At 41.1% G+C, this 15,205-nt stretch overlaps 1 protein-coding gene across 9 annotated transcripts in view; it reads right to left on the bottom strand.

Moving 5' to 3' along the window:
• Positions 1–255: 255 nt before the first annotated feature.
• MYPN (myopalladin) overlaps positions 256–15,205 on the bottom strand; it is a 124,495-nt gene continuing 109,545 nt past the window's right edge. For all 9 annotated transcript variants that reach the window (XM_056796104.1, XM_056796081.1, XM_056796073.1 and 6 more), the window contains 3 exons: positions 14,566–14,731; positions 11,309–11,442; positions 256–8,171 (listed from right to left, as the gene is read on the bottom strand). In XM_056796104.1, the coding sequence (XP_056652082.1) occupies positions 8,002–8,171; positions 11,309–11,442; positions 14,566–14,731 (470 nt within the window). In that variant the 3' untranslated portion in view covers positions 256–8,001. The remainder of the gene's footprint in view (positions 8,172–11,308; positions 11,443–14,565; positions 14,732–15,205) is intronic.

The raw sequence follows: 15,205 nt of genomic DNA, 5'->3' as shown, positions 1-15,205 counted from the left end.
GGCCTGGAGAGATGCCAAAGTTTTATCCACAGAATCACAAGCATAGACTCCTGGTTCTTTCTGTATACCATACATGAACAAGCTTTAATGAATATTTTATTGAAATAGCATAAGCATTCTATCTATTATTTCAAAATGGTGGCAGATCCAAGAACACTCAAGGGCCAGAGAAAGCCACTGGATAGCAAGAAGGCAGTCCAAAATATTAGTCAACTGTAAAGTCTTTCATTGAATCTGGGATTAAAAACCAACAAATTGACAATAAGCAAAACTTTATTTAGAGAAGAAACAGTCCATCATTTTCTAAATTGCCTTAAAATGCTCAGTTTGAGCTGAACATAGATCCCAAGTTGTTGTTTTTTTTATTTCTAAGCCGCTCCTCGATAACTTGAAAAGCAAAGTTTCCAAACAAAACAAAATCAACCAACAAAACTTCAAAAAAGCATGTCTAGAAAACATCAACAAGCATAGTTGTTAATTACATGGTCTACCAGGCTACACATAGTGCCCCCTGAAGCTTCTGTGAGGGGCCAGCTGTATCTCATAGGTACAATTTGCCCTACGGTGGTGTTAGCTCCAACTGCTACAGAAAACCCAGCATGCACAATGTCAGGTGACAGGTAAAGAAACCAGAGTGATTATTTCATTGCTTTTAGCAACCTAGGCAAAATATACAGTACAAAGGTATTGTCAATATTTCAGGATGGTTAGTTATACTTTTCTCTCCTTAAGATTTGAATATCCAAAAATATTTAAGAGAATTACTTGGTTCCAGCTTCCTCCAAAGGAAGAATGCCATAGGTGGGAATCTTCTGGGAACGGGAGTGTTTTCAAGTGGAGTGGGCTCATGGAGCTTGATAGAAGGGAAACACCAATGATATTTCACCTTTTTTTGGGGGGGGGTTGAAGCAATTAACTATGACTGCTTTCAGGACTAGAACTGAAATGATGGTTTTCTTCTTAAAAGTACATCATTTAGTCAATCCAGATGTATAAAATCCATTTGCTAGACTGGGCAGCATCAGAAAAGAATGAAAACTGATTTGAGAGGAGACCAAGCCATGAGATACCAATCTTTGAGGACACACTTTGGTTTTTAATTCCCAGCGCTGAATCTCAGATTTCAACGTGGAAGTCTCTTAGTGAGAAATCACCAGAAACCACAACCAAGCTTCCAAATGACTATGTCTAGAATAGGGTATGGAATTATCCTGTACTACAGCAGAAAAGGAACCAAGGACTGCCTTTGGTCTTCCTATGGGAACTCAATCAAATCCACAGCCAGTAGCCAGGGGCCCCAAAAAGCAGGAGGCAGAGTTTAGACAAATGAACTCTTCCTTGAGGCAGGCTGTAGTGTCTTGTCCTTAAACAAATTTCCCTGGCTTATCTGGAAAAACAGAAATTTGTTTGTAAGAAAAAGGTAGGGTATTTTTTGAAGAGGACTTTTTTTTTTCTCCAAATGGTTTACTAGGTATGACTTTATATGCAGAAATTTCATCTTTATAGTTTATCCTGCTTGGAAAAAAGATAACAAAAAAAAAAAGTGGTGGGGTTGGAAAGACATTTGAATTTTGAAAATCAACTCAATCCATCTACATTTTCATTTGAAATTTGCATTTTAAGATTTTGCCTATTTTTTGTTTAAATTCACTATTTTTGAGGGTCTCTACTGTGAGTTCTTTCTTGACAAGTTTGCTTCATCACTTTACAGGGCTGGGGCTAGAAGGAGGCAACAAATATTGGGAAAACTCAGGAGCCTCTGTGATGCTCCTTTCAGTTAACGGTACCCGTGCCAGATGTCTCAGGGTGAGGATTATCAGCTACATAATTCCAGACTCTTTGTACGATTTTAGTGTGTGTGAGTGTTTTTCAGAGTGTTAGGCACTTGAGAGACACTGGGGATGGAGATGAGGATGGACTGTGAAACTTAATGCTAAGTCATTACAGATGCCATTGCCAATGGAAGACCATTCAGAAAATAAGAAAAAGGATCTTCGAAATCAATGTGTAAATAAATCAATAAGAGAATTTTTTTTGGTTCTTGCCTTATATAAATTTGATTTACACACAACTTTTCAAGAATATGTCTGTTGTGGCAAGAAGAGATACAACTGGATTAAAGTTATCCCCATGTCTTCATCCATACTTTGTCTCTAGATTGCTTAAAATAGCAAAATTCCACACATCTTTGGCTGCCAGGGCACCTCAGTTATGCTTACGCTAACACATAGCTCACTAATTTGTCCCAATTGTAACTGGGGAAATTGCCAGGAGTTGGCTATTTTGGCTGGGAATCCACTTGATCTGTGTAAAATAACCCTGTTCTTTACAGTGACATTCACCTTGCCATATCAGTATAGAATTAATCAGGGTTTCTCGAGGGGATTCAAACACCCCTCAGCTTCACTGATATGGCCATTATTTTGGAGTTTAAATGAGCCACCCCATCTTGCAGACTCCATTTTTCTCTTCTGCTCTTTTCATCATTGATGGAATAAGTAGAGCAGATTTGACCTTTTCAAGAGACCCGGTTTCACGGAATCGGATGCTATCTCCCCATTCCTGTGTAATTTTAGACTTGTTAGAGTCAAGTTTTAAGTAATAAGAACCTGGCCTGCTCTTTAACTATTGCAGAGATAACTCAACCAGGATAAACCATGCAGTTATGCACATAATTTGCATAATACAGTTGCTTTAATAGGATTCACTTTTGAAAACTATTTTTGAATGTTTGCAAATTCCCATTCTGCTCATTTTCACAAAGCAACCTTTGGATCTTGAAACCAAAGTTATTTTCTGCAAAGAAAAATGCAGATTTATTAGCAGCATGAAAATAGTTTTCATTTCCATTTTGTTGTAATCTAGTTTAATTTTCAAAATGAGTAAATAATGAAGAGCCAACCCTTTGTTTTCTATTGGTTGGGGATGATGATCTCAGGGTCGTAGGTGGATCCCTCCCCAGAGCAGTCGTGGATGGCTACCACATTCTTCATGATCATAGTTAGTCTTAGCATTAATGGCACAATTCTCTGAGGACAGAAATCCAGGAGTTTCTGATTCTTGCAATTTCAAGGCTATGGGTTCTTTCTCAGAATGTAGTGGCTGTTATTTGCATGTTAACAAAAACAGAATGACTATGATGCTACAATGCCTGCTGTGCTAACTGATGTCATTAGAAGGGAAAAAAGAGACAAATACGGTTTCAACATGTGCATTTTTTTAAACTTTTAAGACACAATATTAACAACTTTGTTAGCAGGGAGATGAGGCTGGGAGTTCTAAAGCTCTTTGGAATTCACTAAACAATTAGCTTTCTAATTAATGACTGAATTGATCAGCAGTGAAAAGATGCTGGGCTTTGTCAGCAACTTGACAGCTCACTCAAAGATCTGAAATTGTCTGGGACCTGATGACTCCAGGACTTCTGAGAGGAAAGAGTAGGGGACTGACTAGAGCTTCCCCAGCAGAATCAGCACTGTCCTGGCTCATTCCCTGTCCCTACTCCTTCACCCAAGGCAGGAATACCTAGCCTGTTTGCCATGGGAGCTCTTGAATATATTTGGGAGAATTTGTGGGTTCAAAAATGGATGAAGGGGACCTAGGAAAAATAGGAAGGACTTAGGGGAGCTCACTTAGTCCCCCAGCTGAGATCCCAGCCAGCATGAGCCTATTTATTTGGCAGCCACTGTTGGTCAAAATATCCTTTCTTACCTTACTTGAATTTCTCATTTCTTTTTATTATGTTCTCCTGCTAATTAGAAAATCCTTTGTGTTAACGAGCATCCTCTCTTAAAAATGGCAAGAGCTGTCTCAGAGAGGCTTACAGTGCAACCCTATTTGTTCCATAAGATGACTGTCTTTCTAAGAACTAGCTGAGATGAGGCGTTTTCATTTGAGTGCTTGAGAGAGAAGGTAGGCTACCATAGCATGTAGATCGATGTATTGGGGGTCTTGGGGATGCATGAGGGGACAAAACAAGGGGCTGGTGCCCTCTAGCGAGGGTAGAAGAGGGATTTTAAAAGGGAGATGAGATGGCCCCAAAGACAAGCTGAGTTTAAACCTTTGCCTATGATCAGCCCAGGAAAGAGAGAGGATATTTTTCTTTTCTTATTTTTCTATCACATGTCTCCCTGCCACCAGGACCCAGAATTCAAGGTAGTACTCCGAGTGCTGACTAGTACTACTACAGCTACATTATAGGTTAACTCAGTGGTCTCAAACTCAAATTGTATTTTTAAAAATTTAAGTAACTATTATCTCCACATTTGTTTCTCTTCACAAAAAGGCTCTGTAATATAATTTGAATTCTGCAAAGCTCTGGAGTAGCCCTGGACTACGGGTCTGAGATTCCTTGGTTAATCAGGATGGTCTGGGATCCAAACTGCCACTCAAATGTGATTATTTCAGGGGAAAATGTATTTTGCAATTGACTTATAAATGAACTCTGGGGATACTATCAATTAGAAAATTAGGCACTTTCTAGATTGAGGTCCCACTGTTTGACTGCCCAATATTGTCTTCTGACTTGGACAGTAAGTAGCTTGAGGAAATTAACTTTATAAGACTGTATTGTGGCTCTTGGGCTTGCTACGTATATTAATGAAGAAGACAAACACATTGCCACTGAATCTATGGTATCTGGATAGAGATTTTTAAAATTCCCAACTATTTCCAGAGGTTCTCTCACTTTCTCTCCTTTCTACTTTTTGGCCATTTCCTTGTCATGTCCCCTAATGTCAAAAGTATAGGTAGAGGCAGAAAGAGGAACGGGCACTCCTATCAATATTATTGTCTCAGCAGATTTTGAAAGAAAATATCAAAGAAAAAGGTCTTGACCAATGAGCTAAAATGAATTTTGAGGGTTATCAGTGAATTTTGGTTATCTATATTCTATCCACTTCTGAATTTGATGACTAAACAAGTTATCTATTGAAAGGGGCTTTCATGGGTTAGGAAAGAAGCACAATTATTGAACCTACATGGCATTTTTACCCAAAAGGCCAGTTTAGCTGTACGAGCCTCTTTCAGATTCTGGGTGCCATTTTGAAAAAACAAGTCAAGTCCTACAAAGTCAACGTACAATATTTCAACCTTGTCAGTATTCACTGTAATTCAGTAACTCTTGAATACTGTAATAAGGCAGGGGGTCCTATACTTCAATAATCCCAACATTAAAGACCTGGGGTCCTGATTCTCTCTCTTTATCTCATTCTTTGAGTCTGAGTTAGAAAATGCTATTGTTGGTATATATGGCGGTGCTTAATAAATGTTTGTCAATTAGAATTGCTTGTCTCAGGGTGCTAAAACAGGTCCCTAGGGATCCCATTCCATGTATTAGGGTCCAGTGATTTATGTGGAGTTGATTTGTTTCCTGCTCCCCATCCTTCGGAACTAAATATCTCATAATTATATGCTATCTTTATATGGCCTTTTTACAGAATCTCAGACCTGCAACTCTATACATCAGGGCATTAATTCACTTTTCCTACATCCAGACTTCAGACTTTAGCCTGGAGCACATTCTACATTCTAATGCAGTCCTTGTTGAGAAAAAAAAGGGCTCATTCATAGAACAAATATTTATGAATTATGGGCTGTGTGTAAGAGCTTGTGTTCTGTGACGGATAGAGGAATCTAAAAATGGTCCTTTCCCTCAGGTAGCTTCCACTCGAACAGTCTGATATCGTATCTCAGCTCACAGTTAGACATTAAACAAATAAGCAGATACATAAGGAAATCTAAGTTCTGGGAGACGCAAGAGTAAAATCCAAGCAGCTCCCAGCTTTGGAGACTTGTGGAGTCTAGGAAAATCGGGGTAGGTGAGAAGCCAAGGAAGTAGTAGAAGGAGAGTTAGAACAGTGCTGTCATGCAGGCTGCTCAGGCCCAGGCCCAGACATGAATCCTTCTTACCAAAAATATTTTGAAACTTATTCTATTGGATAATTTTTTTAACAAAACATTTTCAATTTAATAATAGAAATCAATGAGGAAATAGAATTCCTTTGATCAAAATTGGCTTTCGGGTTCATTTTGCTACAAGGCTCCATAGAGAATTCATTTCTATGCTGGGACAAATAAAAAAAAAATTGGCATTTTCTATATTTCAAATAAAACCTTCACTCTTGGGCAATAGAAGGCATAGCATCATATGGGCCATTTGTGAAGCCATCTTTAAAGTCATAAAAGATGCAAATGGAACATCACTGAGAATCCCTTTTTGACCCAAGGACAAATTTGGGGCAGGGAAGCAGCCATCCCTGGGGCCTGGAGGAACAGCAGTCGTTTGTGTGGCTGGTTCATGTGTTAAGGGCAGGAGTCTGCCTTGTTCATCTTTGCAGTTTCCATGCTGTCTTGCATATATAAGCTTAACAAATGAACAGCTTTCCCCCCACCCCAGGGCTCCTTGGATCCCTATGCCTCTGTGGGAAGCCTGGTGAAAAGGACCCTGGAGATATCCTTGAAACCAAGTGGCTGGAACAGAGAGACGCCATCAGCTCACATCACTGCAGAGTCATCGGCAGAGGCTGAACTGATGAACGAGAATCAGAAATGCTGGTTTCTCCTTCTCTCACTTTTTACTTTAGCATCATAGTTTCTACTTAGATGCCACCTTTTTAGGTGGGGATCTCAAAGCAGTTAGAAATCTAAAAGCTGTTTTTCCTAAAAGCCCACTGCCCTGGGGAGGAAATGAAAAGCATGAATTTTTCATAACTCCTACTACTTAATTTTCCATTTTCTTCATTGAATTACATGGCTTGGGGGCAGCTAGGTGGCTCAATGAATGGAAAACAAGGCCTGGAGATAGATTCAAATCTGACCTCAGATACTTACTAGCTGTGAGACCCTGGGCAAGTCACTTAACCCCCAATACCTAGCCCTTAGCACTCTTCTGCCTTGGAACCGATACACGCTATTAATTCTAAGATGGAAGGTAAAGGTTAAGAAAAAAAAAGAATTACATGTTTTGAGGCTTTTGAGGAGGTCTTTCCTGTCTGATTTCTTCTTGGGCTAAGCTGTTGCTGTAGTATGAAATGACCTCTTCCCATCTTAGAAGCGTAATGTATGGTAGTCACTTTTTACACGATGCTGGAGATTTCTCAGCATTTCTCCAGGTTCCTCTTTGGCTAGTTTAGTCAATGTACTCTACTGGGTCAATGCTCAGTAGGATAAGTCAGGAATAAACTGATTATGACATAGAATGGAAAAATCAGTTCTTGGTGAATATAATTTAGTAGTCACACTCAGAAACAGAAAAAACACGGAGCAGACAGCGTCATAGGCAACCATTCCAACCACGAAGAGGGCTGGGCATGACAAGATATTGCTACACTGCATCGGGTAGGTCTGAGTGCCTACAATAAACATGTCGCTCATTCTTGGCAACCTCTAGTGCAGTTCAGTTTGCTCAAGATGAAAAGGGTGCACTTGATTCTTTATATACATTTGTTCTATGTCATCCCCCTACAATGCTATAACAAAGTGGATTTGAGAAGCTCTCCTCAAATTACTACTATCGGCATGACTGGAGAGAGTGGGTCGTGATCTCTTGGCCTCCTTCCCTCCTCTTGAATTTGGTGAGTTAGCCCTTTTCTAGGGCACTATGGTGTGTACCGTCTAGCACAAGCTTATTGCCTCTGAGAATATTTTTGGTAGCACTACACTTCTCTAACATAGCATGGGATGGACAGAGCAGTAGCTTTTGCCCAGAGTAGTGGCAGACTACTATGTGGCATTTTTGGTTTAATTATACCGTATCCCCTCATTTCTCTTTTGTTCAAATTTTTAAAAGGTACAGCACCCCCTTTCTTCCTCTGCTGTGACTGAGAAACTCCCCAGTCTGCTTGCTCAGAGTATTCCTTGCAACAAGTCCAGCTGTGTGATAACTTACTAAAAACTAGTTGCTTGGAAACCTCTCTTGGCTTATCTCTTCTTGGTGGTGGTGACTGTGGGCTTCTTTTCTCTCATCCGTCCTTCACCTCCATAACAGGAGCCCTGAGGCTTTTAAAGTTCTTCACTTTCCACCATACTCTGAGAAGAGCACGAAAACACCATCGTACTTTCCATAGATGAGAAGGCTGAAAAAATGTCAAGTCCTTTGCTGGTGAGGGATCCATAGCGGCTGCCACTGGGTCGTACCGACATGGGCTGTGGAAGCTGTTGGTGCCACTGGGCTGAAAATCAGTAAAAGGACACATTAAGCTCAGCTGAATTCAGGTTTTTCTAGAATATGGTGAGGAGGGGTAGATGTAGCAGTCAAGAAACTTGGATTCTAGTCTCTAGCCTTCTCATGTCTGTGCCTCAGAAGATATTGTGATTGTCACATTGCACATGAGGAGGCTGAGCAGGACCTCTCTGGGCATCATTTCCCCCATCTATAAACTAGGGATAAAAATGATTGCCCTGCCAAATACGGGATCAAATTGTTTTTCTTTCTTATTCTAAGATGCATGGTCATATTACAATAAGGAAGCAACAGGCTACAAAAAGAGAGACTTCTATGATTAAGGGGATACTGGGAGCGGGTAATAGATCTCCCTCTTCTACCTTGCCCCCCATCTTGGCCTGCCATAGTACCAATGCCATTAGCCACTCATTTTGTGGCCATGAATAAGAAGGGGGGATGAGTGAAATCTGGGGCAAGAGGGCAACAGCTGCCACCAAAAGCCTTAGGTCAAAGAATGGCATCTCTCCCAATCAGAGGCTGCCCACAGGCAACCTGGAAAAAGAAGGAAAGCCTAAACTGATCAGATCATTAAACTGTAGTGAGGAGATCTCTGGGGTAGAGCAGTCTGGTGTTTGGAGCCAGTTTTCTTGGACAGCTCTCCTTGTAGGTCTCTCCTTGTCTTGCCTTGTGTTGGTTGGACAAAAGTCTTTGGTGTTGGGCTAAGCCCTAAGTAGCTTCAAGTATTAAGGCAAAGAACAGGCCAAAGGACTAGCTAGTGATTACTTTTGTCATCATCACTAAGAGCCTGATTATACCTTCTGACAATTTCTCTGTTTTTTTAGGGATGTCAATGTGAGGGGTTTGGGGATCCTTGTAGTCACAGGTCTCTGGGTTCTGTCACCTTTGCCTAAGGCATTGTGTCTCCAAAATGCAAATACACAGGGACCCACAAGTGGAAGCCACTAAAACATCCCTAAGAATTACTTTATCAGATTTCTTTGGAAAATAGAGAAGAGAGTTTGAAAGCTCAAGGTATGTGTTAGGAAAACATTGGTGGGGAAGAGTCAAGAAAAGTCTACAGGACGCACTCTTGTCTTGGAATAGCAAGCTTCCACAGGGCTCCATAGCTGGGTAGCCCTGGGTCAAGTACCAAGAAACTAGATTTCAAAAGGGGAGGCAGAGGCAAGGAAAGGGAAGTAGACATAGATGGCGGGGCTGAGAAATAGAACTACAAGCAAACTTGGTTTTCTTACTGATTTTATCTAGGGTTGGATATATTCAAATACTCCAAATGCTAATATCAATGTGGTTGAAGTGTGAATCCTGAAAAACCTTGGACAGATCTAATACCAGGGTGGTAGCATGAATTGCCCAAGGGATACATCTCAAGGACTCCAGCCAAAGGACTTTCAGGACCCAGGAGTCACCCGGCTGTTGCATATAATCTCTAAGCTAAAACCCACTCTTTCCTGGACTGGATTTATTTGGTGGGAGTGTATATCATAGTGTTGTTGTTGTTTTTTTAACTTTTCCATTTTAAAATCAATAGTGTGTATTGTTCCAAAGAAGAAGAGTAGTGAAGGCTAGGTAATGGGGATTAAGTGACTTGCTTAGGGCCACACAGCTAAGAAGTATCTGAAGCTAGATTTGAACCCAGAATCTCCCATCTCCAGGTCTGGCTCTATCCATTGATTCACTTAGTTGCTCCCCTGTCACAGATTTTTGAGGGGATTTAAAAAAAATAAACCCTTACCTTCTATCTTGGAACCAATATCCAAGGCAGAAGAGTGGTAAGGGCTAGGCAATGGGGGTTAAGTGACTTGCCCAGGATCACACAGCTGGGAAGTGTCTGAGGGCAGATTTGAATCTAGAACCTCCCATCTCTGGGCTTGACTCTCAATCCACTGAACCACCCAGCTGTCCCCTTGAGGGGATGTTTTAAACCAAATGATCTTCCTATAGTACCTAAGTATATACCCTTGTCTAAAAATTATTTAAGCCTGGATGGCTAATTGATATGAACCAATCATCAAGTGGGAAGCACACTATTTGGGGCTCTGAGCTGTAGAATTAGATAGACCTCTTCTGGATAACTCATGGATCAAGTTTTCCTACCCTTCCTCCCTATACCTCCCATTTTCTCCCTCTTCAATCTCCCTTCCTCCCCTCTTCAGAAGCCTTTCAGCTCCCCCTCCCCCCTTTCTTCAGTTTCACTCAGTGTGAACTATGATGTTTTAGAGAAAATACTCTTTTTTAAAAATTCAAATAAGGGTTTATTGGGGAAGACAGGACAAGGATGGAGGATAAGGTGAGAGGGATGGGGTTTTCCCTATTTCTACAGGGAGCCTTGGTTAGGAGGATATTGGGAGAAATGGCAATCCAGTCACTTGTGAAACAAAGTCAGGGGACAAAACTCACTGATGGGAGCAGGAGTTGAGATAAAGACTCCAAGATGCACTAAACCAAATAATTAGTATCAAAGTAATACAGTCAGCATCAGTAACTTCTGTTTCTATCACAAAATCTCTCCATATTCCAGGGGTTAAAAAAGTATAAATAAAAGGAAGCATTCTTTTTTGGCCACTGGGTGGCATATAATCTAGCTGTAACCAAGCTCACAGGAGCTTAAAAACATCTTACAGGTTTCATTCAAGAAATGGTAATTAAAGGTACATTGTGGAGCTCCCTCTCAGGGCTTTACTAAGGAATGTTCCTTGGCATTTAGCAAAATTGACTGATTTGAGCTCTATTTCAGCGCCAATAATGTGTCAGTACTTGGGGGTAATTTATGGGTCCCTACCAAGGGAGCAAATACTTCTTACTAATGAAATCCCAAGACCTTGAAGTCATGAAAATTGGATAATCACCTCCTCTTTGCTATTCTTAAATAGCTCTCTGGCTCCATCATTCTTTCATTCAAGCTCTTCAGGGTGCAGAAAATAGATAACAGTAAAGGGGTTGGATAGCTAGGTTGAAATCACTTTGAAAAATCTGTCTTCTCAAAAGAATAACCTAATCCGACCAGTTCCTTTGTGGAAAATAAGGCAGCCAGCTGCTCCAGCAATGATGGGATAAGTGAGTGAGGGAATGGCTGCTATACATTCTTTTGGGCTATGTGTCTTCAAATGAGCACATTAGACTCACCGTAGATATCAAGCCTTGCAGTACATGACACGATGCCAGCTTCATTCTTGGCAGACAGCGTGTACCATCCAGCATCTGATTTCTTGGCTGGCTGGATGAGAAGGCAGACATAACCTGTTGTATCTTGGTGCATGCTGAAAAAAAAAAGTAAAGGACCTTTGACTGGGATATACTGGCATACCCTGAGGCATAGGCTTCAGGGAGATACTAGCACCCATCACATTTTGGTCACCAACATTTTTATACAGATCAGAGCAGGATGAGAGTCAGTGTGGCATACATAATAGATGGAGGAGGGTCTTGGAGTCAGGAAGGTCAGATTCAAGCCCTATCACTGACCTATACTTGATATGTGACCTTGGACAAGTCATTCTTAACACCCAAGCAGTTCTATAAGGATTAAATGACAAAATTTTGTAGTTGGAAGAAGTTTCCACATTCCCCCACCCTGATTCCTCCTGTCAGCAAAAATATTAGGAAAAACAGGTCTAAGTGAGCCTCAATGATCCCCTTAAAGAAGTCTTAAAAGGGGGAAGAGTCTGGAGGAATTAAGAAACAGCCCAGATGGGAAGGGATAGGCAGCTGCCTCAGTTTCCCTTTTTCATTTTAGACTCAGTCCATATTTGCTTCAGCTCCATTCGTTTCCCCTAAGGCCTTGGGCTGAGTCAATCACAGCTTCTTATACACAGAAGGTGCTTATTAAATGCCTGCTGAATGAATGAATGACACCTAGCCACTGTGACTTTATTACATGTTTTAGACAGTGTGGAACATCCCTTCTCCACTTAAGTTCCTTGAGAATGGTTTCATTTTTGTTTGGAGCCAGAGTGTCTAGAATAATGTGGTACATAGCAGGGGCTTGCCAAATATTTATCGAATTGAGACAAGGTTAGACCCCCCCAAAAAAAACCCTTCTATTAAATTTGTGAAAGAAAAGATGGAGAAAAACATAGAAATAAACTCACTTAGAGGATACAGGGTTTTTTTTGTTTTTTGTTTTTTATCCTAACAGCTGAAGCCTAGCCACAATGTGGCTGTGCTAATGGGGTATGGTCAGCCTCTGTTTAGGAAGCAAAGGATAAACTTTCACCTAGGCAGCTTGGACTTCTGGTTGATCGGTATATGTATATTTGTACTGGCACCATGCCATGGCTGGCAGCATGCTCAGTTTTCCTTCCAGATGTGGGAGGTTCTCAGCTTGTCTCCTCTGCCTCCAAAAGGCACTCTGTACTTGGATTCTGGGGCCACCCTGTCCCCATCCCCACATCTCTCCCTCTAAGAGGGCACGTCCCCATCTAGCTCCCATTCTTCTATTCAGGTCATCCTGAAAGGTTCTGTGACTCAGGCTCCCAGAATTCTTCTTGTCCCTTCCTTGCCCCTGTTTTTCTTGAAGCTTTTTAGGTTTTCTGAAAGTATATTCACTAGCTGGTGGTTGAGGCCGGTTCTGTCCTTTGGTGAGGCTTGGTGGCTTCACCACTAGTACTTCCCAAGCCTTGCCAAACCCCATTGTTGGAAACTTTATTTCTTTTGGAATTTGTTTGCACCCTGCCAGCTCCTCCTAAGGGCCTGAAGCACACTCCTTGTCTCTGTGCCAAAGCTCATTCCTTTTCCTTGGCTGGCTTTGCCCACTAAAGCGGTTTCCTGACCGAAGGGGATGATGCCCAGCTCTTAGCCCATCCACAGGACTGGGGTGACAGAGAGATTAAGCTTTCCTAGCTCAGCTGACTAGCTCCACCCACTGGCTTCAAACTCCATTCATACCCGTGCCATTTCAAGAGAAGAGACCTAGAATTCTGTCTCTACAATTCTAAAATAAAGAAATTACACAAATGGATTTTTTCACCTCATTTAGCTGAGCCAGAAGAGTCAAGAAATAAGGTTGAAAGAGGCACTAGATGGCTCAGTGTATTGAGCCAGGACTACAGATGGGATTCTTTTTCTTTCGTTTCTTTCTTTCTTTCTTTCTTTCTTTTTCTTTCTTTCTTTTCTTTCTTTCTTTTCTTCTTTCTTTCTCTCTTTCTTTCTTTCTCTCTCTCTTTCTTTCTTTCCTTCTCTTTCTTCTCTTTCTCTCTTCTTTCTCGTCTCTCTTTCTCTTCTTTCTTCTCCTCGCATCGTCTTTCTCTCTTTTCTTTCTTTCTCTTCTTTCTTTCTTGTCTTTTCTCTCTTTGTCGTCTTTTGTCTGGTCTTTTCTCTCTTATCTTTGTCTTGTTCTATCATTCTTTCTTGTTTCTCTCCTTCTTTCTTTCTTTCTTTCTTTCTTTCTGCTTCTTTCTTCTTTTCTTTCTTTCTTTGGTCTTTCTTGTCTTTCTTTCTTTCTTTCTTTCTTTCTTTCTTTCTTTCTTTCTTTCTTTCTTGTCTCTTTCTGTCGTCTCTCTCTTTCTTTCTTTCTTTCTTTCTTTCTTTCTTTCTTTCTTTCTCTCTTTCTCTCTTTCTCTCTCTCTCTCTCTTCTCTCTCTCTCTCTCTCTCTCTCTCTCCCCCCTCTCTCTCTCCCTCCCTCCCTCTCCTTCCTTCCTTCCTTCCTTCCTTCCTTCCTTCCTTCCTTCCTTCCTTCCTTCCTTCCTTCCTTCCTTCCTTCCTTCCTTCCTTCCTTCCTTCCTTCCTTCCTTCCTTCCTTCCTTCCTTCCTTCCTTCCTTCCTTCTTTCCTTCTATCCACCTATCTATCTATCTATCTATCTATCTATCTATCTATCTATCTATCTATCGTCCATGATTTTCTGGCCCAACCTGACTATCTACATGTCTTTTCCTAGGTCTGTTTGGCTATTGATGGAAAATGAACCCTGTGAGAGGTGAAATCAAGATGTTTACCGTAACTGTGACTTTATATATTTGGATCTAAGTTTTCTACTCTGTTCAAAGAGGGAACAGAACCAAGGTCACTTGCAGTCTTAAGTCCCTAATATTCTAAGTCTTTGTGTCCTCTGGACGTCCCCTTAGGCAGTGTCAAACAAGACAAGTGGTGAAAAGTGAGGATTACAGGTGCTATATTTATCTGAAGTTCCCAGCTCTTAACAGAATATGTACCATATTGAACACGATCTGCATTCTTCCCCATGTATCCCAATTAGCCTTTGGGCTCCTGAAGTAGCACCATGATGTTTGGAGTAGGAGCATGAAGGATATTGTCAAACCAAACAAATGGAATTTGTTTCAGAGAATCATTTAGAGAAATCAGGCCAAATGTGTTCCCTTTGGGGACCAAACCAGCCTCGTTAGCCTCTGAGATCATTCCCAGAATATCTCAATGAGCCATACCTGATTCTTTCTCTGGTGAAAGGGATGGTTTCGTTGTCTTTCTTCCAGTAGAACACAGGGGGTGGCATGCCTACCACACGGCACTCTAATCTAACAGGATGGCCTTCAGGCACACCACTGTTCTGCAGTTTCTCTAGGAACACAGGTGCTTTCTTGATTTCTTTGGCTAGATGAGAAAAGTCGAGTTATTTTCTGACAAATGAGTACCCTCATGTTTTTGTCTTAAGGACATAGATGCGAAGGAACTTAAAGACAGGGCAAATGCTTATTCCTTTGTACACACACCCTCAGCTATTCCCATGGCACTTTGTACATCTCTAATAAGGAATTCTTGCATTGATACACATTAAAACAGTTTTTAAAAATAAAGAGAAAATCCTCACTCTTGCTTCGCTAATTGTACTTTCTGTGAGGAGGGAGAAAAGCAATACCAAGGAATTATTATTTATTCATTCAACATATATTTGCTAATTCCCTATACTTGTATGGAAGAAACTGTGCTGGGACAGCCCTGGTTATTTCTCTCCCTGAGATTACAGTCCAGTAAGTGAGGTAAAAGAGACATTAATGCAAGGCAGACTATTGTGTGAGAGAGCTACGAACAAAATGCTGTGGAAATTCAGAGGAGGGAGAAATTTCC

Source organism: Monodelphis domestica, chromosome 1, assembly GCF_027887165.1.
Source record: "Monodelphis domestica isolate mMonDom1 chromosome 1, mMonDom1.pri, whole genome shotgun sequence".
Lineage (NCBI taxonomy): Eukaryota > Metazoa > Chordata > Mammalia > Didelphimorphia > Didelphidae > Monodelphis > Monodelphis domestica.
This window is presented reverse-complemented; position numbering and strand designations above follow the sequence as displayed.